Raw genomic sequence first — 25871 nt, forward strand, 5'->3', positions numbered from 1 at the left:
AAAAAATATTTTTGAAAAGCTGAGTAAATTCTCCATATTTTGCACCATTGAACTTTGTTGAAACGACCCTAAGTTGCTGAGATATTGCCATGCAAAGGTTTAAAAACAGGAAAATTGATGTTTTCTAAGTCCCACCCAAACAACACACCATTTTTGAATGTCGATATTTCAGCAACTTATGGTCCGATTTTCAATGTTAAAATATGAAACATTCGTGAAATTTTCCGATCGTTCCGAAAAAAAATATTTTCAATTTTTTAAAACAAGACTAACATTTCAAAAGGGCCAAACATTCAATATTACGCCCTTTTAATCTGAGATATCGACATTAGAAAATAGTGTGTTGTTTGGGTGGGACTTAGAAAACATCAATTTTCCTGTTTTTAAACCTTTGCATGGCAATATCTCAGCAACGAAGAGTCGTATCAACAAAGTTTAAAAATGCAAAATATAGAGAATTTTCTCAGCTTTTCAAAAATATCTTTTCAAAGGTGGGCAAACATGTGCACTAATTTAAAAAAAAATGAAAAACCGCAACTATTTTCAAAAAAGTCACCTAAAAATGGATTTAACTTAAAAACGGTGCACTTTATCAAAATTTCACTAAAATAATTTTTGATTGCAAATTTGATTTTACATCGAAAAATTATGTTGAAAATTGTTTGCGACCAATATTTCGATTTTTTGAAAAAAAAATCAGTGTTGATTAAAAATTCAAAACTCGGTCAAACATTTTTTACACCTGGAAATTTCTGAAAAGTTGGCATTTGATGTCCTCTAAAACATATAAAAAAAATAGTGTTTTTTGCAGATCAAGTTTTAGTGACGAAAAGTTAAATAAAAAATTACCAAAAAATTTTTACCGTGTACATTTTTTTTCAGTGTGGTTCATACCCATACCTACAACTTTGCGAAGACACAAAAAAAATCCTTCAAAAGATACAGATTTTTGAATTTTCATACATCATTTTTGTATGGACAGCTGCCAAATTTGTATGTAAAATTATTTGAACGAACTAATGATGCAAAATGGCTTCTTTGGGCATACCGAAGGCACCAAAAAAGTTTCAGTCGGATTAAAAAATACAAAAATTAATATTCTTAAAAAAAGACCGATTTCGTAGAGAATGGTTCAATAGATTATAATGTATATTAGCAATTCCAACCCAAAACAGGAATTTTTTGGGTACTTTTTTCTCGACCCTCTCCGATTTCAATGAAAGAATGTTATCCTACAAGCGTTTTTTTGTTTATATGGAGCCAGTTTTACTCGATAATGACATTTGAGAAGGGTCTAAAGTGTTTTAAATATGTTTCTATTTCGTAATTTAAATATAGCTGTATCTCGAAGCCGTTGCATCGTATCAAAAAGTGGCCAAAGACAAACTTGTAGGAAATTTGACGGGCTTTCCGAAAAAAAAACACTGAAAGAAAAAAACACTCCACTTTTATGAGATTTTTAAGTTTAAAAGTCAAATTTGAAGGTAAGCCCACGATTTTTTTTCGTTCTAAATTTTTGTGTAAATAACCTAAGATGTAACAAAAAGACTCACGAAAAATGCAGGATGGAGCAACTTTCCTGAAAGAATACAAAAATCATTTACCCAAACTGTTTTTTTCAAAAGTACTCTAAACGTCAAATTTTTCAAAAACCGAACACGAGAGTCGATTTTCCAGACAACTACATAAAAGTCTCCATATTGACCATTGTCCTAAGTCCAATCCTTGTGAAGTTACAGCGGTTTTAAAAATAAAAATGTTGAAAAAAAAATGGTTTTTTGATGGTTTTTGACAATTTCTATAAGACAGACTTGATTTTTCAGCCTCGAAAAAAAAAATTACCGGAAAGCTCGTCCAATTTCCCATAAGTCTGTTTAGAAAATCACTCAAATGCTTAAAATGTTTGATTCGAGCTACAAGATTAGTCTTGGTAGCAACAGAAAAAAAAGATTTTTATGAATGTTTACTTGTATAGAGTTATCTACGTGCGCATGTATTGCGTGTACGTAACGTCATGATTCGAATTCCCGGACGCTTCGAAACCCGGACACCTCATCTTGTTTTATCAATTATTTGAATATAAGTTCGCATTATGAATGTCAAAACTGTGTTATTTGATGAATTCTAACATAAACTTTCATTTAAAGTTTGTTTGAACGCTGTAGATAATGTCAACACAAATAAATAAAATAAAATTATAAGATTACCACAAATGCGAAACATTTCACGTGAAATATTTCAAAGGTGTCCGAAGCACCGGGAAAGCAAAGCAGAAATTTATGGTTTTGATTTTATTAAATTCTAGCAAATTTTTATATAAAATATCGATTGTTTTGATGTTAACAGCTTATTTGAGACTTAAAGAATGCCATTCACTAACATTTCAGTCCAAATTTGTGCGATTCATTAGCAAAATCGAGTGTCCGGAATTCGAAGCAAAAGTGTCCGGATTTCGAATCAGCTTTTGTCAGTGTCCGGGATTCGAAGCACAACAAGTCATTTTAATTTTCAAATTCAGATCAAAAATTGTTAGAAAAGACATATTTTGCATGCATTCTCTTAAAACTGAGTATTAATACTACATCCTGACGATAATTCTTCATTTCCAACTTATAACATGAATTTTTGCCAGCTATTACGAAAATGATATGCTACTAAGTGTCCGGATTTCGAATCATGACGTTACACGATGGATTTTTAGGTTAAAATTTGTGGTCGCCAGCAAAAACAAATGGTAAGCTAGTGTGCGTGAGATCGGGCTTAGATAACTCTATTTCAATAAAAACAAATAAACAAACAAATAAATAAGTTATACAAATATTTAGTTGCATTTTTTTCTAAAATGAAGCAATTTGCTGATGGTTCCTTTGACCCAATCAATTTAATTTGCACATCTCTAAGCTGAAATTTTGGAGAAACACAGTAAAACACAAACGTTTTCACTGAAAAAGAAACTTTTATGGAAATTTTACATGGAAATTAGGAAAGCTAATAACCTTGTGAAAAAAAATCCTTAAAATATGGTGTCTTGAAGAAAGTTGTTCTAAATTTTATTAGGATCGTACATTCCAGAATTGGTAAGTATCGACTACTGAGATCTCTGCAGATAAAAAAAACTGAAACTGAAACAGCTGCTTTCTCCAAACAGTTTAAAGATTATTTTCAATATAATTTTTTTATGGGCTAAGATCAAGAGATTCCCGTGTTCAGATGTATTTAAAATTTGTTTAAACAATTTTGTAATTTAGTGAATAAAGAATTAAACATTGATTTCAGGGGTAGCGTCAGGGGAATCAAGATTTGGACCACCCTAATGGGCATTGTGTGACCTGGCTATGAAAAATGGCTCGAACATAGGCTCGAATAATGTTCAAAGTTAATTTGGAAATATGATTACTTATTCTTAATAAAATGTTTATAAATGTACATAAACAAATCATGGTTGAAACAATTATTATAGCCATTACATTAAATTGTAAAGTGTTGTTTATTGAAAGATTTCTTCAATAGCAAACTTGTTTTGCAATTTAACAATTGAGATCTTCAAAATGCGTTCTAGAAAGTGCCATCGTATCTTTTTCATTATAACTTTCAGCTTTATAAGTTATAAAACATCAAGATTGCAGCCATCTCGCTCAACCTCCTGATCTTTTGCAATAAATACCTAACCACCACAAACAGTTGGCAATTTCCTCCTAAACATTGCTTTTTTCCGCCTTCGTCAATGTCCTCCAAGACTAGACAGATGCCACGATGCCAACCTGAAGCCGGAAAATGATTATTGTTACTTGACGTCTGTTCAAAACCCACTGATCAGTCGCAACTCCGAGTTAAGTCGCAGCTTCTGCTGCACGCGATAATTTTAATTACCGTTTTGTCTGATGGCTTGAAGTTGTTTGCCTCGCGGGCTCAAAGTTCCTCCTTGATTTCTTGGGTGATGGATCTGGCATTCCCATGCCTGCCTTGCCTTAACTAGCCGCTTAACTAACCATCAGAGAAAGGAATCACATGCCGGATGGACGGACAGGCACAGACCAGAGAGGGTGACTGCACACAGATGACACTGATAATAGATTCAGAGAGGCAGTGAAAGACTTAATTCGAGGCTGGAGTTGGATTTGCATAAATGCCACTTTTAAGCTTTGTATTTGTGTTTTTATCGCTGTTTAAATCTCAGCATGAATATTGATGAGTGGCGTTGTTTTGACGATGAAGTGTTAGGATTTGATTGGTGATAATGAGCAGAAAAAAATATGAGCAAGAACAGAAAAAAAACCTGTAAAATTAGTAGGAACTGAACCTAGGCGCTTGGATTGGGCTAAGCGCCGCAATCGACTAGACTATTTCAGCAAACCTTTTTTGTTGATCAAAACCGTCAATTTCGACTCGACTCAAAATTCCTTCAAATGTCACAGAACATGAAGACAGATGCTTACAATCACATTAAACCAATCCTAATTAAGGCGAATTTTCTCCCATACTTTGCCTGTCAAGTGACATTCCTGGCGTCGGGGCAAAACAAAACAAAAACAATCCCGGAGAGCAGCGCGAGATTCCGCGCATTACGGCAAGTGTCATTCACCCAAAAACAGACTGGCACACGAGAGCACACGCGTTCGCTCACACACACACGCGATCAAAAATTAAACGAAAGTGCATGCAAGTTCTCGAACCCTGCAAGGGAACGAATCTTGTGATATTTTTTTAAATAATTTTGGAATTTTTAAAATTGTTGTTTCTTAGTTTCTTAGTTTCTTAGTTTCTTAGTTTCTTAGTTTCTTAGTTTCTTAGTTTCTTAGTTTCTTAGTTTCTTAGTTTCTTAGTTTCTTAGTTTCTTAGTTTCTTAGTTTCTTAGTTTCTTAGTTTCTTAGTTTCTTAGTTTCTTAGTTTCTTAGTTTCTTAGTTTCTTAGTTTCTTAGTTTCTTAGTTTCTTAGTTTCTTAGTTTCTTAGTTTCTTAGTTTCTTAGTTTCTTAGTTTCTTAGTTTCTTAGTTTCTTAGTTTCTTAGTTTCTTAGTTTCTTAGTTTCTTAGTTTCTTAGTTTCTTAGTTTCTTAGTTTCTTAGTTTCTTAGTTTCTTAGTTTCTTAGTTTCTTAGTTTCTTAGTTTCTTAGTTTCTTAGTTTCTTAGTTTCTTAGTTTCTTAGTTTCTTAGTTTCTTAGTTTCTTAGTTTCTTAGTTTCTTAGTTTCTTAGTTTCTTAGTTTCTTAGTTTCTTAGTTTCGTAGTTTCTTAGTTTCTTAGTTTCTTAGTTTCTTAGTTTCTTAGTTTCTTAGTTTCTTAGTTTCTTAGTTTCTTAGTTTCTTAGTTTCTTAGTTTCTTAGTTTCTTAGTTTCTTAGTTTCTTAGTTTCTTAGTTTCTTAGTTTCTTAGTTTCTTAGTTTCTTAGTTTCTTAGTTTCTTAGTTTCTTAGTTTCTTAGTTTCTTAGTTTCTTAGTTTCTTAGTTTCTTAGTTTCTTAGTTTCTTAGTTTCTTAGTTTCTTAGTTTCTTAGTTTCTAAGTTTTTTAGTTCTAGATAAAATTTTCAAAAGGTCCAGTTCTGCAAAGAAAACCCATGATGGATAGGTTGTTTTGAAAATGTTATCTAAAGTTTCTTCTTTCTTTTAACTTTTCAGTTTTAAATTAATTGGAAGCATTTTTGAAAATGAGATTGTTTGACTTAATTTGTTTAAAATTAAATACTTTTCTAGAATCCGGCCCTGACAGGGCCATCCAAAAACCTCGGCTCTGTTTCCAAGACCAAGATTAAATAATTCCACGCCGTTGCAGCCTCTTCTTCGCCAAGAGTGCATCCAAGTGACACTCTTGAGATATTTTCGCCAGACGTGCGGTGCGGGATTCCGAAAGGCGAGCGAAAAAGTAAACAAACAAAAGTCACACCGCAACACTGCGGGTAAAAATACACTCGCCTACTGCGACGGACGATCGCCGCGAAGATTTGAGTCGAGAGACCATTTCTTCAAGAAGTGTCAAAAGTGCAACGGGATCCAGGAGGAATTTTACTCCCTCGGTTTATTTTTTTTTTTTCTTTATTTTGGATTTTGGAATCAAGGGGGTATTACGGTGAAGGTGTGTGCGGGAGACAGAAGCAAACCAAGAAGAGGTCGCCACTTGTTAGATCTGTCACTTTGACAAAGTGTTGCACTAATGAAGTGGTGCAGCCCAGAAGTGTCAGGTTTTAGCGCAGGAATCTCCAGCTCATTAGCCACTTGACGGGTTTTTAAATTGTATGGAAAGCCGTGTGAAGTGAGGCGGTGTCACTTAAGGTGTTAATTGTTTGTTTTTCTCATGGAAAGGGGGAACAAGTAGGTTATTCACGGAATTAATGTCAGGGATTTTTCTCAGAAATTCTGTATATTTTTGTTTGAATTTGATTCAAAACTGACATTTTCATCACATAAAAATCGATTTTTCACAACAACTTGTCTTGACCTTTCGATTGGCACTCCCCATCGAAACTAGGGACGCGCCCTCTTCTTTCGTGGACGTGGCCAATCTTTCGACAGCTAATTAATTCTGCATTGTTGTGGCGGCGCACCCCTCGTCGCACTAGGGAGGAACGTGACCAAAACACTGCATTTTTGCACCCCTCGCAAGTTTGCCCTTGGAAGCGAAGGGGGCGCGCGATATCTGATTTCGAACACACTTGCCAAACGAATAACATTTTATGGAAATGTCTTTCTTTCTTTCTTTTTTGGGACTTTTTGACGTTTAACGAGGAATCAAAGCTGGTATAATAGGGTTTGCCATTTCGGAATTAATTTTCTAAATTAATCTTAAGAGGGCTTTCCCTATAATTTTGCTGTTCTAATCTCCAAACCACTTCTGACGAACCGGAAAACCAACCGGAGACGTCGACGAATGGCTCGATTAGCACTGACAGTCCCCATGCTGAATGGCCCTATTACGATTACATAACCACGAAAAGGGAAGTGTTGGAAAGGCCCTTTTCCGCATACAAATAACAATATTCAAATTAATACAATGCAAAGTAATTGAACAACATGTGGCCACCTTAGGTACCAGTCTCTTGAGAGGTGTTTGTTGTTGTTGTTATTTTTCGTGAGTCATAACATGCCGGCTGTCAGAATGAATTCATACAATTGCCGACGATGACTGTGAGGAGGAGGATGATGCGCTTGGAAACCAAACAAAAAACTTTAAAACAACAACACGTCTGGCGAATCCACATGTCGTTTTGCAACCGGCAGGTGTGAGCGTGATGGTGCACAGGTTTTTGTTTATGTTTTATCGATAATGGTGAAATCTTTCTTCTTCTTTTTTGAATGTCTGTGTTTGCCGGGAATTGTTGCCTAGAAGGGTTCAAACCTCTGGGATTGAAAAGTTCAACAGAGGTCATGCCGGGTACAATGGTGTTCACTTGAATTTCTAAGTCGTCCAAGTCTTCAAAGTCTCCCTAGTCTTCCATGTCGAACAAGTCTTCTAAGTCTTCCAAATCTTACAAATCTTTAGGTCTCTTAGTCTTCTAGTCAATATGAACTTCAAAGTTGAAGTCCGTTTTAGAGATGCTATTTTCCAATTTAATGATCATTTGAAGTGTTTCTGGAGGGCAGCATCGCCGCATCGTTCACATTAATTAATGCGTCAAAATTGTAAAGATTCCTTGATGATAATTATTTTCACCTTCAAGAAGCTTGATAAAGGCCTACTGCGTTAAGTTTGACGCACGGCTGATTCGTTGGAAATAGATAAACGAAATTAATTCAAATAGCAGTACAGTTACACCTCGTTGGTTTGACATTTTAAAACACGACTTTAACAAAAAAAAACAGAGAAGCGATATTAATAAAGAACCCTTTCATGCAAAAATGACGCAAGTCCAGCAATAATAATCCTCTGCACTATTCAACTTGTCCTTTGCTGTCCCAGCTCTCACATTCTCACTCTGTCACCCCGAAAACCCAACTATAAATATTCCTTCAGCTGCCTTTAGCGCTCTTTACAAGCTACACCAAAGAACCCCCCCTCCCCTTCAACGCTACACACTGTTTTGGCACCGTTCCAACCCCCTTCCTCAAGCCCAAGGACTCACCTCTTGAGTGTCACATTCTTGCTGCCGCCAAGCTTGTTCATCTTGACCTTCTTTCCTCCACCTCCGCCACCACTTCCACTAACACCACTGACGGCCGTCTGTTCCGAGTCGGCATCGCTGGTGTCCACGATAATCCCACTGCTCGGCGTTTCCACCGAGGACTGGGGCTGGGGCTGCGGTACCCCGGCCCCGGAATTCCCGTTTATTCCGTTCAAGCTACGCGTCACACTGGCACTGGTGCTCATTTTGGCGGTGATTATTCCGCTCGTATTCTTCCGGTTGTTGGCCGCGACCAGGTCGTACTCTTCGTCTTCTTCCGGATAGTCTTCCTCTTCCGGTTCGCCGACGTCGTCGTCGTCTTCGTCATGCTCACAACTGCGGACCGCACTGTAACCGTTGGTGGTCGTGACCACCTTCAGCGGACCATCCCCGTTTACAACTGTGGTGGCGGTGGTGGTTCCGGAACCGTGCCCGGAACCATTCTTCTTCAACACACTCGCGAGCTTGCCACCGCCGTTGACATTCCCGTTGACCACGATCAGGTTGTTGAAATTTTTATCACTCTTGACACTCTTGGAACTTCCGGATCCAAGCAGGCTGGTGTGCTCATCACTCAGATCATCCGCGGCGACACTGACCCCGTTACCCCCGTTACGCACCGGTTCTTCCGCGCCGTTACGCTTGACAAACTTTTTCTTCCCGTTGGCGGATCCCGCCGCGGAACCGGAACCACCGCCGTTTTCCTCCACCGACGACGAACTGGAGGACACCAGCTGATACCGATGGTTTGTTTTGATGGCCGACTTGATGACCTTGCCGGAAGATGACGTCGTCACGGAACTGCGCCCGTTCGCACCGTTACTGGCAACACTGCCGTTCGTGTCCTTGAACTGCTTGGACGAGGAACCACCCGAGCCGGAACCCGGATTGGCCGGATTGTTCAGATTTAAGCTTAGATTTCGCGCCGCGGCCGCCGCAGCACTGGCCGCCGTCACTGAGGGCGATTTTTCCTCAACTGGTAGCATGTAGGAGAGCATTTTGGCTCCGGCTCAATTCCTAGGCTAGGCAACAACAGCAGCAACAAAAAAAATGGGTTGGCAACCCTTCCCTTAACCTCCTCCCCACGTCGTCCCAGCGGCGTTTGTGGACCAGGGGATGCACTCTTCGCGAGGAGTGCACCGTCGTGCGCGCAATTGCACAAAATGCAGTTCTCAGTCTCTCTCTCTCGCACTCTCAGTTGTGTTCTCTCCCAAAAGTTCTGGACCAGAACATCTAACGCGATGACGGAACCACGTGTCACGTCTCACGCGTCTTCCTCCTCAAGCAGAAATCAAACCCCCTCCAAAGTGTTCATAACTTTTGATCCCCGCGCTAGTTGAGGTTCCTCGGCGATCCTAGTTGGCGCTGCTACCTTTTGTGGTTAGTTGCATCGCGATGGGTTCTGGAAGGAGAAAGAAAGAAAAATCACTCGTGAGAAGTTTATCGCGAACTGCAGTATGAGTGAGTGAGTTAGGGGGTGAGAGGGTTGGGAAATTTTTATTGATTTTCCCTGCACAGGAACACGAGTCGCATTTAGGGGGAGAGTGAGAAAGTGAGAGAGTAGAGGTTGGCTCTCACTGCTCCGTTGCGAGGGCGATTTGTTGTCATGAAATTGATAGCGTTTGGTTGTGGTGAGATTTTTCCCCGTGAGGGTGAATGTTTGCTTGTGTGGGTGCGAGTGCGGGGGTTGTTTGTGTGATAAAAGTGAGATGAAATATTTGTAAACAGAGGGATTTTTTTTCTAAAGCTGTGCGAGTTAGAACGGTGGTAGTGGATTTTCTGTAAAGGTATCTCCCATCCGTGAACGATGGAAGCATGAAAATTTCAAAATGTTTTTTTTTCATTCGTAGAATCGCAGCCCTCTGTCACGACGGCCATGTTTATGAAACCTAAATGTTCGACGCGAACATGAAGACAACAAAGAAGATGAAGAACGCATTTGCTGTCAAAATTTGAAAATAAACATACCGCGTGGTAAAAAAAGGCATCATTTCCAAATGTTGAAATGATTTCCATGAAAAACTAACGACACGGGACGGATTTCCAAACACAAGTTCCCGAAGGACCCTATCCGCCAGAGAATGGATAAATGCCCCGCGAAGTGGCGATGAAGACGGTTTTGCAAGTTCAAAGTTCAGATTTGTTCGGACCACTTCGCAATGAACTTCTTGTGAGTCTACAAAAGGTCGGATTGTACACAAGCACGCGATTCCTTCGATTCCCTGTGCGAGTCGACAGAGGGAGTGGGCCAGTCCTCGGAGAAGGTTATCGAAGGATGCTTGTAAAGACCAGCTCCGTCACAATCACCGGAATCACGGATGTTTCTGCACTTGGTCGGTTACTCCCTGCCGGAGATTGCAGCGAGCTGTTCCGAAGGATCAACAACGGGACTTGGCCAGTCCCCGGTCCGGCAAATCTTCCCGGTCAATCAGAAACAACAGTTCTCAGCTTTTTTCGTAACAGATTTGCTCACACAAAAAGTGATGTTTCTTGAAGATTTGGTGTAAACAAACAGACAACACCAATACTACTACACTCACAGAGCCCACGCAGTAGTATTAGTGAAGAGCCCACGATAAACAAGGTGGGCTCTTCACTAATACTACTACGTGGGCTCTTCGAGGTTTTGGTAACTGCCAAACGTTCTAGCCATTTACAGTGGTGCCAGAGGGTTGTAGAATCGATTAAAGTCATTAAGGTGACAATAAACAATAACAACATTACCTCCATGACAATAAACAATAACACATAACCTACTTGCCCTGATATACAGTGTAAACTAATAGGATATCGTTTCAATAAAATTACAATTACAACATTCGTAGATGAATCATAAATCAATCGCTTTTTAACTCTGTTGACTTTTGTTGACTTCTGCTGTCATTTGTAATCTTCTGTTATATATTTTTGCCTTCTGTTGACTTTTGTTGTCTTTTGGTGTCTTGTCTTCTGTTTACTTTTGTTGTCTTCTGTTGACTTCTGATATATTTCGTAGTCTTCTGATGATTTCTGCCTTTTGTAGTCTTCTGTTGACATCTGAAATGTTTCAAAGTTCTTTTTTTTCTGTCATCTGTTGACTTTTGTTGTTTTCTGTTGACTTTTGTTGTCTGTTGATGTCTATTGTTGTCTTCCGTTGACTTTTGTTGAGTTCCGTTGACTTCTGTTGTCTTCTGTTGAGTTTTGTTGTCTTCTGATGTCTTTTGTTGTCTTCTGTTGACTTCTGCCTTTTGTTGTCTTCTGTTGACATCTGATATCTTTAAAAGTTTTCTGTGTATTTGTTTTGGTCTTCTGTTGACTTTTGTTGTCTTCTGTTGACTTTTTTTTTCTTTTGACTTTTCTTCTCTTCTGTTCTGTTTCATTGAGTCTTTCAGTTGTTTTGTTTTTATCTGACCAAAGTTTTCGCCATCAATGTTGCAAACAAAAAGTACACAAAGTACAACATTGTTCGCGCTGTAATCGCGCCCTCAAATGTCACTTCGATTGCTTTCCGAGACCCTTCATCGCGAGCATCTCAAAGTCATCGGGCCTAAACTCACGAATCGACCTATTGAACCAATTAATAGCTTCGTGTTCATCGAGCAAAAAAAAAAAACAAGAAAGAAAAAAAGCGAAAGCTACATGTTTCCATGCCTCAGTTTCGCCCTTCCGACCAATATCCAAACGCCATCCCTTCACTCTCGCCCGCGCACGTCGAAAACAAAAGTTCAAACTCCTCCACGGCGCCGGGAGTTGAACCCGGGCCCGATTACTTGCACTTTTCGTCACGCAAATCGGCCCTTCTCTAATGGGTCTCCCCCGCGTCAAACTGGCATTAAGGAGTGACCTAACGGCGAGGCCGGAAGTGAGTGGAGCGAATTCGGAGGAAAACAAAACGCTAAAAAGGATTTACGACGATTTGTGCCAGTTTTGGCCGGAACCTTTCACTTAGTTTGTTTATTTTTACACTCTTTGCTGATTCACTGGCCGCAGTTTGATGAGGTAATACACTGCGAAGGCAAGTTCAAAAAGGCAAATCTAGTCGGGGTTTTCTTTCAAGTTTTCATTACAAATGCAAATATCAATGTTCCAATAGTAGTAGATCGTAACTTGCCCCTTCTATACAGTAAAATCTCACTGGTTGGACAGTGCTTGTCGTATCAAAAGTGACAGCTCTTCACAAATTTGAAGAGTAACAAGTGCCAAACCACCGAAGTTTCACCGTAGTATCCATTAGATCTGCATGTTTCTCTCTCAATTGTTATGGAGATTGGAGATGATGATTCTGGTTCTGCCCTTTTCCGTCGAGATGACGACGTAGTCCGTGGACCGGATGACTAAGTCACTACACTCGGTCGTTGTTAGCGCTGGGATAGCGGATCATCGCACACAAACCCTGCCGAGCTGAGCTGTGCTGCTGGGTTGAGTGCAAACTAGGGCAATTGCTTATGCAAGTGGAAGAGGGACGCCTTAATGTGGTGAAGTAAAAAAACAAGTACTAGTACCTATGCACCTCTCTGGGTACTATCCGCGAGAAATCGATTAGAGAACGCAGCCAAGTGTGCTAAAGCTGTGAGTTGAAAGCAGCAGGAGAAGGGGTTGGCCTCATTCTGGAGTGCAAGTAGTTGAACAAGATGAAGCATTTGAATGGATCAGCTGGCAGAAGTGGGATTTGTTTGGGAACAAGATCTTAAAAGTCAGTATTTGTATCAATTCAAAATGGTTTTTTCCCCAAATTGGTGTACAAAATTGTAGTCCCCAACGTCATTGTTATCAATATCTGGAATTTGCAAGTTTTTCACGATATCTCAGATAAAGTGTTGTCGAATCGTAAATCAGTGTTGTCGGATCATAAACCAAATCTGTTATTTTCTGAACATTGGTTGTAGAAAAATCCTGCATAAAATTTTGAGTTCTTTAAATTTAACTTAAAAAACAACGCAGCAAAATCAGGCTTGATTGGTAGCTAAACTTAGCGATTTTGTAGGATCAAAAATTCACGGGAACCATAGTACACGGAGAAAAAGAGTTCCCAAAATCGTGAACAAGCGTTCATGAAAATGGGAACCACGAACAAAGTGTTCAAATGCCATGCAACGTTCAAAATCGTACCATTGGATTTGAACACTTTGTTCGTGGTTCCCATTTTCATGAACGCTGGTTCACAATTTTGGGAACTTTTTTTTTCTCCGTGTAGGGTCCTAAAGACGACTAAAACACATTTCTGATCACCTTTTCATTTGAATGCGAAAAAATAAAATAAAATTGGAAAGACAACATTTTTTCGATGGTTCAACTATGGTCCCCTTGGAACGAGCTGCCAAGTCAAGGGCCGCGAAGTAAATATTTATTTTATTTAGTTATTTCAAAATCCATTTTAAATCCTTTGTGGTCGTAAAAAGGGTTATTGTAACCAGAAAAATAAGCTTCATCGTTGTGAACAATTATATCACAAATTTACGCATAATTTTAGGACCAAACATCCAACAATGTTAACAACAAACATTATTTAATGAACAAATTTTGATTTGAATATTCTGATTTTTTTTAGCAAATCCACCTCCAACCATTCCTATAGAACTTTAACATGATCACACCAATATTTTTTAAATTCATCGAAAACTGAGAGATATTCCCGATATTCCCCCAGATATAGATGAAATTCACTCAAATCTGACAGATGTCCCATTTACTCATTTCTGAGTAGGTCCGGTATTGTGACGAAAACTGAGTGATTTTGAACATGTCTGTAAGTTAATTGATATAGAGCTTTATGACGTTTCGCGTACGCACACTAGCGCACCATCTGATTTTGCTGGCCGGACAAAATTTAACCTCAATCTTTTTTGTGTACGTACACGCAATACATGCGCACGTAGGAACCTCTATTGGAGCACCGGGAGCACCCGATTCAAATGATAGAAATGACAGTTCTCTCATAAGGAACAAGGCTAGTCTACAGATCGGAAGGAAAGGGGTCAAGAAACAGCTTTACGAACAGCAGAACAAAGGAGAGGGCGATTTCTTGGGGCTTTTCTTCACCCTCTCTGACTTGCTTGCGCTGCCGCTGCTACCCATTTGAAATTTTTCTTGACCGGTTTCTTCCGAAGTGCATACCTTACAATACAATGTAGAAAAAAGCAAAAACTGCTCGAATGGAAATGCTCCTTTGTCACATTGACAGATGAATTTCTGAAACTTCAGTAAAATGTTTGCAATGGAGCACCCGATTCGAGTGGTAGAAATGACAGTTCTCCCATAAGGAATACATTGTAGAAAAAAGCAAAAACTGCTCGAATGGAAATGCTCCATTAGGTTTTACAGCGTGACTTCAAGAGCGCACACGCACACACATTTTTACTGACCACACGTGCAAAAAATGTAAACAGTGCAGCCAAGCTGTCAAATTTCTAACCTAAAAACCGAGTCGGCGTAAAACTTAATTCTAGCAAAAGGAGTGTCGGTTTGTTTTACTTAAAATTCAGTAAATTTCATTTGACAGAACTATAACTAAGTTTTCGACAACTAACACAAACACGAAAATATTTTTACCGGAAGGCTCGTCCAATGGAGCATTTCCATTCGAGCAGTTTTTGCTTTTTTCTACAATGTATTTCTTATGGAGCGAACTGTCAAAAATTGCTCGACTGCGGGTGCTCCATTTCCCATTAGGTTGTCTCTGACCACATTTGAATTGGATGTATGGGCTTACATATATAAGCTAATTACATTACTCATAACTGAAAACATAAAATTTTTTCAGTGTAATAGTAACCTAGATGGTAACTAAGCTTGAATTATAAAAAAATGAGTTATTTTGAATTATGGTTTAAGACAATCTTATGGGAAATTGGACAAGCTTTCCGGTAAAAATATTTTCGGGACTGAAGAATTAAGTCTGTCACATAGAAATTGCCAAAAACCATCAAAAACCTATTTTTTCAACATTTTCATTTTTAAAACTGCTGTAACTTCACAAGGATTGGACTAAGGACAATGGTCAATACGCAGACTTTTATGTAAAATTGTCTGTAGAATCGACTCTCGTTTTCGGTTTATGAAAATTGTGATGTTTAGAGCACTTTTGAAAAAAAAACAGTTTCAGTAAAAGATTTTTGTGTTTTTTCAGGTGAGTTGCACCATCCTGAATTTATTGTGAGTCTTTTTGTAACATCTTAGGCTATTTTCATAAAAATTTTGAACGAAAAGAAATCGTGGGCTCACCTTCAAATTTGTCTTTTAAACTTAAAAATCAAAAAATCTCATAAAAGTGGGGTGTTTTTTTCTTTCAATGTATTTTTTTCGGAAAGCTCGTCAAATTTCCTACAAGTTTGTCTTTGACCACTTTTTGATACGATCCCGCATAATCAAAAACCATCGGGGGAATAGTCCAAACTATATTACTACTAAAAGAGATGTAGTTACCACATACTTAACCATTATCATATAGTTACGGCACTATACAAAACCATAACGAAACTGATCGTCAAATGATGACGTTTTTATTGAAGTAAATCTAATGATTCTAACTATTTTTGAACTATTTGGGGTACAATAACCTTACACTAAACAGTTCGGATTGTTTAGACAACGAGACTCAACGAAAAAATGTACAAGTCCAAATAGTTCAAACAATTTGGATCGAAGCAAGCCGTGCGCGCGTTTTGACGTTCTGAAAATTTGCTCCGCGGATTTTTCGTTTCTTATTTAAACAATTATAGTTTTAAAGTGATATTTAAGTTGAAAATGTGAAATGTCCGGGAAGTTCAGAAACGGATTTGAATGCTGGATAATATGAGGCTAAGCGACGGAATTTCAATTTGGCGATGGAGAAAAGTTTAGTTGCCGACAGTGAAGCGCCCTCGGCGTCTTTGGCGTTGGGTTTTCGTAATTTGGAAGTACGGTGGCAGCTCTCTGGACGGCTCATCGGGTTTTCGGCTCGAATCGTTTCTGGGAATCATAGCTTTTTGTGCTCGGAACTCATCTAGGCTCTAAAAAAGTGGAAATTTTGATTTCGTGTTTTTATTATCGAGGCTTCCAAGAATCGTATTTGGAGGCAGGACTTGAGTCAGTATGAGCGTCAAATGATGAGCATCAACAAATAATTCAAAGTTGTGTAATTGTGAAAAGTCCAGTTGTGTATTGCGATTGAACAAAGTGGAGAAGAAAATTCCTACACCATTGCCATGGCTGAATATCCGGCCCTGGATCGTGAAAGAAAGGCAGCAGCGGGTTTAAATTGCCCGGGCCACATTAACATCGCATAGGAGTAATATCATCGCACCGCTGGCGTAGTTCATACAAGGCGACAAGGGATGAGCTGGAGAGAAAAGCTGATATTTGGTGAGATCAATCCAAAACAAACGAATAAAAAAATCTTGCTAAATACGCGCTGGGTCTTTGTCATTTGACGAGGGTCCGGAAGTTCTGAATAACGTTTGGATCAAATTGATGCAAACGTTCTTTAGGGCGGGGCTTGTCGGTTCAGCGGAGGTACCTCGCGCACGGCTAGCCTGCGTAGAAATGGGTCACCGAAGCTCGGCAGAGCTAACACCTGCCAAATGCCTATGCGAGTTATTTGCATGTAAATCTAAAATACATGGAAACAACTCAATTTGTAAGAAGCGACCGCGTGGTCCCGTTTGGTTGGTTGCACACACACACTGCACACACAAGTCCAAATAGTTCAAACAATTTATCAACATTATTGAGAACAATATAGCAAAATTCCACAGATTTTAGATTTTTATAGTCAGAACCTGTAAGAACTAAAAACCTACTATAAATGCTATAGTAGAACACAATTGATGGCGGCCACATTTTTTTCGATAAGTTTGTATAATCCAAATAATTTGTCAACTTACATGAAGTAAAATTACTATACACCATACTATTTTGAATTAAAAATTTCTATAAGTCCAAATAGTTCAAACAATATTTCAACAGCATGGAGTACAATTACAGTTTGTTATATAATCCAACTATATGTTAAACGATTGGTACAAAAATTTCTACTTTTATCAAGTAAATTGATCACAGTCGATTCCTCTGGATGATAGAGAACCTTCAACACCCCCACTTCTCCTCAGATTATCAGAAAACTCCCCAAAAGAAGAAAAATGTTACGAGGGCTCATGACATTGACTTTCACTATTCCAGAAAAAGTAGGCATGCTGTTCTTACCATACACCAAAAATATGTGTACTACATGGTGGACTATTACTGTTCACTATAAAATGAGTCAATTGTTTGGACTAATTGGACTTATCGAAAAATACTTGCCCCCGAGCTTGCTCCCTTCTAACACAACATGTCACCAAAACCACTGAAAAACCACCAACAGATATAGATCAATCGGATAAGGCGGCAGCAGTTCGGCAGCAACGTAAATAACATCACATATAATGGCGGTAAACATTCACCAACTATCGATAGAACTTAAAAATCAAATTTGATTATATCCGAAGTAGTTATCACAACAATTGTAGGGTTCATTTTTGCGGTCTTTTTTAAAGTGTCGGCAAAGTAGTGTCGGTAAAGTAGTTTTTCAGAAACTATATAGGGAATAGTCAATTTTTTGGGCAATGACTATTTGACGTAAAATCCAAGTTTATAAAAATATTTACATATGTATGAAAACCTCATATAGTTTTCTGCCTAACAACTAATTTCTCATATAGTAAAATCGACCAAAACTATTTTGGGAATGGAATTAATGGTTTGATATATCGTACATATATAGTTGGGTTACAATTTAATGAATAGTAGAGACCATTTGATAAATAGTTGAGTAACTATTTGTCATAAAGTAGTTATATAGTTCATGACTATGCGGGATGCAACGGCTTTGAGATACTGTAACAGCAATATTTAAATTACGAAATACAAAAATATTTAAAACACTTACGCCCTTCTCAAATGTCATTATCGAGTGAAACTGTCTCCATATACACAAAAATGGCTTATATAAGAGAAGGATAACATGTCTACAAAGTTTCATTTAAATCGTAGAGGGTCGGGTACAACCGATTCCCTATTTGACATGGAATTGCTCGATAGCCATTTTGGGCACTTTAAGGGGATTAAAATTGTCCCTCCAAAATTTCCAACGTCTTTTTTAGTCATCAACTGCATATTGTATTAAACTTGGGTGGATTCTTCTATCTCTGACTCAATTGCTTAATAAATAATAAATGTGATGATACATTTGAAGCAAATCACATTTTTGAATTTTATTTTAAAAGTTTTTTTTTACATTGAGATGACTTAAACTGAAGTGTGATTATTTGCCACCGGAAAAAAACCAGAGAAAAGTTTTTGATGAGATTAAAAAAAATAATTTTTCTTAGAAAAAAACGCAATCAAGTATTTTATTCTGACTTTAAAACGTATCCCACAGGTTCAATCTACAAATGGCATTTTCAAGTTTAAAATTTATTCCCGAATCGCGTGCAAATCCAGGCACCTGCAGTATACAGTCCCTCCCCGGCTCGTTCGTTTCCTTGGTTGCACTTCACCACATTTTACATCGGCAGACATTTTCCCACCCTAAAGCTAAAGTTTTCCCTTTTGATATTACCCTTAGCACTGAAATAAATATCGTTTCAAAAACAATATTTTGATCAGCAAAAATTATAAGTATTTTATGTAAGCGTGCATATTTTTGTTTGTGGTAAACAAATAGCTGTCACTTTTGAACTGCTTCCAGTTACAAAAGTTAGGCTCACGTCAATCTAGTCAGGTTTGACGTCGGGCCTACCATCAAAAACCTTGGATATTTTTTACGGGGGTTTTCACTGTGCATCACTAACTGCAGCAATACAGCTAATAGAGTCTCCTCTACACCTATGTATATTTAAGCCTCCTCAAAACCCGACCGGCGGCAGTCCGGAAGCTCGTAAATCAGTCCTCGGGGCCTATCTCGTTGTAGTCGCTGTGTCGAGGGTGCCCTCCCCAAACCCTTGGCACTCACTTCCGTTGTGTCCACAGTAGTCTCTTCCTTTTGATTCTATATGCAATGCACCATGTATGAGAAAGGGATTCTTTTCTTCCCTTTTTCTATCGGCATGCCCTGGTTTACCAAACAAAGGAATATAGAGAGGATTCTTGGCAAAACAATAGAACTTCAAAGTTGTGGTAACTTGAGATAAAGTGGAAGGTAGGGTAGATGCTTCTTTTTTTCGCATGTTTTTCGCACGAATAACAATCAGCTGTCACTTTGGAACGCTCTCAGTTGAAATATCAAGCCATTTTAAAGATGTGTCGGTCCGACATGCCCAAATCATGCTGCGTGCTCAATCTGCAGTTCAAAGAAAATCAATCTAGCAAGCTATTTCATTTATTAAAACATCATGTCATGGCTGCAAAAAATAAACACCGAAAAGGTGTTATTTTTATCGTTCTAGCGAAACGATCGTTTCCTCGAAAAACTCGTTAAAGATCAAAGAGTTTTTGCCAGCAGCAGCAGCTGAGATTGCATTCTGCACCACACCATGTGACGACGACGGGTGCATCTCGGGACGTCAATTAGCTGCTGATTGGCAGCTCTCGTCACAACAACAAAGTCCCATAAAACGGGCGACGGCGACGGAATTGAACGGAACGGACATCGCTCAGAACCAGTAGAATCAAATGTTAAAATTAAACATTTTATTGCCACATTCAGCCGCGGTGGCCTTTTTGGCATTCCTGAACGAGATTGGGACGACATGTTTGAGATTTGTCAGAGGAAAATGGATTGGATTTTTTTTAAATAAATGGATTGAAAAACCAGCAACACTGCTGTCACTTTGAAAATTGATGTTGTTCAAAATGCAAATCAAATGTAATTTTTGACAGTTCACCAAAAAGTGTTGCCAGCATTCAAAGTTTTTAATCTCAAATAACATTTATTTTGTTTTATTGTCTGTGACCAGAACGTCTTAATGTTCTGCGGCTGTTGTTTACTGCAGCAATTCCAAGATTACCGTCAAATTTAGTGCACTGTCGAGAATGCTGTAGAAAACGGCGCATGGAGTGGAATGATGGCAACCGATAGCGCCAATCCCAAACGAAGAAGCTTCCCGCTGGTCATGGGACCTTTCCTTCGGTAATGGCGAGGTACAGCAATTAGTTCCGCTTCCGTGGCGACGACGCAACCCGACCACGGGAGAATCCGGCCGTATCTTTTGTGGAACATCTCCGCACGCGGACATGCAAATTCCGACGTGATGATGACAGCTGTCGGCAGGGAAAGAAACGGCAACACTGTAAATCTGTCAGCGAAGTTGTGTTTTGAGCGATTTGGCAACACTGTAGCGAGTTGTCAAACGGGTCAAGCGCTCTGTTTACAAGCGCGACAGTGCTGCCATTCCAACCGATTTTCACGACAATTCTTTCAATTGAGATCAATTCTCTCCCCAAAATGATTGTGATTTATAGAGATTGGTCTCGATTGCTCGGTTCTAAGCACGGAGACACTTGTTAACCCGAAGGAACTGCGCCGAAAACAGATTAGCTCATTGAGAACAATTGAAATTTATGGCGTCACGGTGTTAACCCCAAAATCACGCAACGCAAAGCGTGTCTACGCTGTTCACGGCTTTCAAGGGTCGTCGGAGTTCGGTAGTAAGTCATCTAGAACCTGACAGGAAGGTGATAATCATTAGCTACTGGCAGGTTTTTTTTTCTGGGGGAAGTGACTCGGCAGAGATTTGGGGTTTCCGATTTGGCGAAAAAAGAAGCATTCGTCGAGGGCGCACCTTCCCAAAGTTGGAGGAATTTCACACGAAAAATGGGATTTTAATGACACGACGTTGACAGTGGCAACCATCGTGGCAAAAGTAATTATTTGGAGAAGTCTGGACGAGTTTTGGGTGTTTTTGAAACCGCCTTTAGTCAGGGGTATTAAAAAACACCGAAAAAGCAAAAACTGAAAATTTGGTTTATTGGACCTTTTCAAAAAAAAACTCCAGAAGTTATTTTTTGTCATTTGCGAAGTTGTTTGCAAGCTTTCGCAAGAATTGTTAACACTGTTTTCGTTTTGACATTTGAAATAAGTGCGATTTTTCACTGTTCTTCTGTCAATCAAAAAAGTGTTGCCAGCGTTACGACTTCAACTAGGGGGTGATACAAAATCTCTCAATCTTGACTAACAGTAAAACTCTTCAGCGACGATGATGATGATGTTCGTAGGGCCTGTCGAACCGCGGTCTTCCCGAGGGGTCCTCAACCTTCCGGCCACGATTATCTCGTAACGGCAAAAGCGTGATCCATAAATGAAAGTATGCGCCCTGTTCCAGGGCACCTGGCACCGACGCGCATGATGATGATGGTGATTAATGTTTCGCGCCTAGGAGGGTACCTCTGGTTGATCTGGTTTCCCCGCCATAAGACGCGAACGTCAAGGTGAGTCTAGGGAGCCGGTAGCCGGACAGTGGAGATCAGGCCCGTAGCCAGGGGGGGGGGCTACCGGGCTGCAGCCCCCCCCCCCCGAAATTTTCCCAAATTTTTTCCCATTTTTTTAATTGTATTACCATAACAAAAAACTCAAAACAATGTTCTCCTCACACAAATAAATTGTTTGTGTGTTTGTGCAAATTGTTAGATAGAGAATCAAGAATAGATTGATCAAACTAAGTAATTTAGTTGTCCATTGCCGGGCTCAGTTTTCGTAGATTATGGATCCAATATTTGCAAATTGAGCTGCAGATTTGAACATCGTTCCATTCAGTAACGTCTCATTTATCTCGTAGTTTTGGCATTACAGTGGTTGGGGTGGTCCAAATCTGGGCTAACTTGAGACTACCCCCTAAAATCAAAGATTGACCCATCACTAGGCTTTGTTCCAAATTTGAGCTTTTTCTGACCACTGAAAAATTTGGGAAAAATCATCCAAATCTATGGAGAAAAGCAACTATTTCAGTTTTTGACCTGTGGATAACTATCCAGTTCTTACCAATTTTCAGAACTAATATCATCTTTAAATTAAAATAAAAAATCCCGAGGACACCTAATTTTTGAGGTTTTTGCTAAAAAGTTATTAGCCTTCGAAAATAGCAATTTCTGGGCTGACGGCTCTAAGGGGCTACATAGAAATAATTAATTTTTAAACTCACCTGTGTGCTAGCTTGCCTGGCAATCTTGCTGGCAATGCACCTGTTATGTTGCCCCTTTAAGCCGGTTGCGCAAAAATTGTAATTTTCGGAAGCTAATAACTTTTTAGCAAAAATTCTTGTATCTCGTTGTCTTTTTTATGATTGTAGAACTTAAGTATGACCCCTGAAGAACCAAAAAATAATTTAGAATTTTTAGATTCAAAGTGGTGGCCAAAATGGTGCTCAAGAAATATTGTTCAAATTTAAATCAAATGTGGTTGCAGATGCCAAATTTGATGTATTTGATTGTAGCAAACAAATAAAAAAACCGATTTTATTTTTTCATAATTCGACTATCCGAAGTTCGAAGGAATCTTTGGATAATTGAGGCTTCGGCTAGTCGAATTTTGACTGTAAAATTAATAACCCTTCTTTATTTGCATAAAAACCCCTTATCTTTTTGAGGACCTTCTAACTGTTAACAAATGATTTTTTCTACATTTTTCAAAATATACCATAATTTTTCAAAAATATTCAAGAATATTGAAGAACATTTGAGTGAATTTCGACTATTATCAGAAATATACTTCTAATTTTATCTTTTGGTTTTTAGGATATGGTTAGTTACATACCTGAGGCCTTAGAGAAAAATGCTTGAGAAATATCTGTGTGTATTTTTTATTATTTTTTCGTTAAACTTTTTTCCGAAACCACTCGTCCAAAATGCTTTCTTTTGGTCACATTTTTTTGTTTCCACCGTGGCCACTCTCCAATTTGTATTTAATATATCAAAAATCGAAAGATCAATTAGGTGAATCCTTATTATCAACTAATTTTCGCTTTGTGCATGATGTTGCGATTTTTAAAGGAAGAAATAAAATGATAAAATTATTCAAAAAAAAAATTAGCTCGGATTCAAAAACTTAGAAATTTAAATAACTAAACATCATTTTCAAATTTTAAATTTCTGATAAATAATTGATTTTTAAACTTTTTCATTTCTAATTTTTGGATTTTATGGATTAGAATTTCCATTTTGAAGATTTTTAAACTTCTTTATTATTTCTTTAAATTTCTTTTTTCGGAATATATGTAAAGTCATTGTAAATATTTTCCAAAGTTTATGTCCACCCTTTCAAAATCGGCATAAAAACAAAGGGCAAATACAATATTTTTTTAAAATAGCTTCACAATTTCAATGGAAATGGAAGTCTTATTAACTGAAAACAATTATTTTTTATTCATAACTTATTTCCATTTAGTCCTTTAAGGATCAGCGACCAGGTCGGTTCGGAAAAAATTGAAATGTTTTTCTTGCGTTGATAACTATAAACGACATGTTTGGGCTCGTTTAAAAATATTTAGAATTTTTGTAACATTTCGCGGAACCGCGGCACATTATTTTTCACGAAAAAAGCTTTTCGCCATTAGCTAGATATTTTGAAAACTAATGATGCAAAACAACTTTACTTATTTAAAGTGTGTGTTTGAAACACTTTTAAAATTTAAGTTTTAAAAATTTTACAACCTTTAAATTTCTATATATTTATAATTTTAGATTTCACATATTTTTGTATATGACAAAGAAATGCCAGAAATCAAAAATAAAAATAATTAAAAAAAAACTATAAAAATGATAAAACTATTAATACTAAAAAATCCTAAATAAAAAAAATATTATTTAAAAATTAAGATAATCAAAAAAATCCAATAAATTATGTTTTTTAATCTTAATTTTTTGATGCTTTAAATATTTTATGTTTGAATTCCAGTATTCCTTAATTTATTTATTTTTGTTACCAGAAAATTAAGTGATTATTGTAATGGCTTTTTTCTTATTTTAAACTTAATTCTGAGCAAAAAAACAAAATCCATCCTTATCATATTTGGCATTTTAAGATTCAGCGTTTTGACAGTCGGCTCCATGAGGCAATTCTTCAATATTATTTCAACAAATGCATTTTTTAAAACGTTATTTTCATTCAATTAAACAAATCAAAATCTCATCAACACATATTGCACCCTAAGAAATATCAAACGCCGCTTTTTGTTTCTGTTCCTTTTCAGCTGCATAAGCAAAATCTTTTCTTGAACGTTTCTTGAGCATTTTTTTGTATGGAGTTTTAAGAGTCTCCGAACTACAGGACATTTTTTTATTTTCATTTGAATGTAAAATACACTCAAACTCCGATGGTTTGACACCAACTGTTGTCAAACGAACGGGGTCACTTTTTAGTTTGACACCCCTTTTACACGGAGTTCATACACACTACCAAACGTTTGTTTTGATAGTATGCGTGAGCACCGTGTAAAAAGTGACAGTTCGTCACTTTTTAGTTTGACTTTGACCAACCAACGGGGTACAAACTAAAAAAGTGTCAAACGAAAAAGTGACCAACCACCGGGGGTTGAGTGTATAATTCTTGTAGCAAAATTCAGATAAAGATTAGATTTACAGGATTGATTTAAGAAATTTTACATAAAGTTTTCTTTACTTTTAAAACATCAAAAATTTATGATAAAAATTACAAATGATAATTTAAAAAAATCTGAAATTTCAAAAAAAAATTACAAGCTAAAAAATTTATAAAATAATCAATACTAAAAAATCCTTAATTTCCTTAATTTTTTCACATCGATTCTAGTAAATGATTACAATCCTATTTTATTCAACATAGGTATTTGTTATTAGTGAAATCCCAGAAATCCAAAAAAGGATATCAATTGTTTTTTTTTTTTTTTGTTTAGAAAGATACAAGGAGTCTTTTCTATAACCAGCACAGTCAATTTACTTTTACATTATTTTTCCCCTTTATCTTTTAAAATCATATTGGTTATCAACACTTATTTTAAAAATTAATTCAGTTTTGACAGTTATTTCAAAATAATTTTTATCGTACAAATTTATTTTTTTATTTCAAGAAGATGTGTCTCAGGAACTAATAGACCAATCTCCAATCTCCAATGGTTCTTAGTCCTTACACGATAAGAACAATACAAATTTTGCTTGAAGTTGCTGTTATATCATTTTTATTGAAAATACTTGTTAAACAGTTTGTACACTATTTTCAATAAATTGGATAATGTGTAATTTTTGCGTTTTATTGAAATTGGCACTTTGAAGCTTACTGTGCATTTATTTTTTGTCGATAAAGAAATAAAAGATTTTTATGAATTCATAGAATTTTAAATATTTTGACTCTGGATAATGTCTTTTAGCATTTTTTGATCGTTGATTGAAATTTAACCGTTTATTCGATCGAAAAATTTTATTTTTAATTTATTTATTTTTAATTTCGAAGATAAGCCGCACTGAAACGATACATTGAAATTTTATTTAAAAAAAACCTTTAGAAACTAAGATCTAATATGTTATTGTAAATTTAAAAAAAAAATTAATTTAAAAATGGTTAGATATGTATTATTAACAACTTTTCCAGTGAATATTTTGGTGTTCAAATTTTATTAAATACATTTCATCTAATTTTTTAACACATTACAATTAAGCAGAAGCACTGATTTTTTTTTCAAATCTATTTATTAACAAATATCGATTATAGGCCTATAGGGTCGTCCAATTACCACGGAGACACTTCAGAAGCCGGAATTTCAACGATTATCAATTTTAGTATTTCATTCAAATTATTTATTTTTGAGAGTTCCAGGAGCTTCAAAAATATGAAATGGCTCCAATACCTTAGAACAATTAAAATAAAACATTGTTTAAGTTTGTT

General features: G+C 37.2%; 1 protein-coding gene across 1 annotated transcript in view; it reads right to left on the minus strand.

The window, feature by feature from the left end:
- Positions 1–25871, minus strand: part of LOC120412725 (serine-rich adhesin for platelets) — a 192680-nt gene that overhangs the window by 95145 nt on the left and 71664 nt on the right. Inside the window, exon 3 of the mRNA XM_039573312.2 lies at positions 8048–9488. Coding sequence (XP_039429246.1) covers positions 8048–9084 — 1037 coding nt within the window. The 5' untranslated portion in view covers positions 9085–9488. The remainder of the gene's footprint in view (positions 1–8047; positions 9489–25871) is intronic.

This window comes from Culex pipiens, chromosome 1 (assembly GCF_016801865.2).
Source record: "Culex pipiens pallens isolate TS chromosome 1, TS_CPP_V2, whole genome shotgun sequence".
Classification (NCBI taxonomy): domain Eukaryota; kingdom Metazoa; phylum Arthropoda; class Insecta; order Diptera; family Culicidae; genus Culex; species Culex pipiens.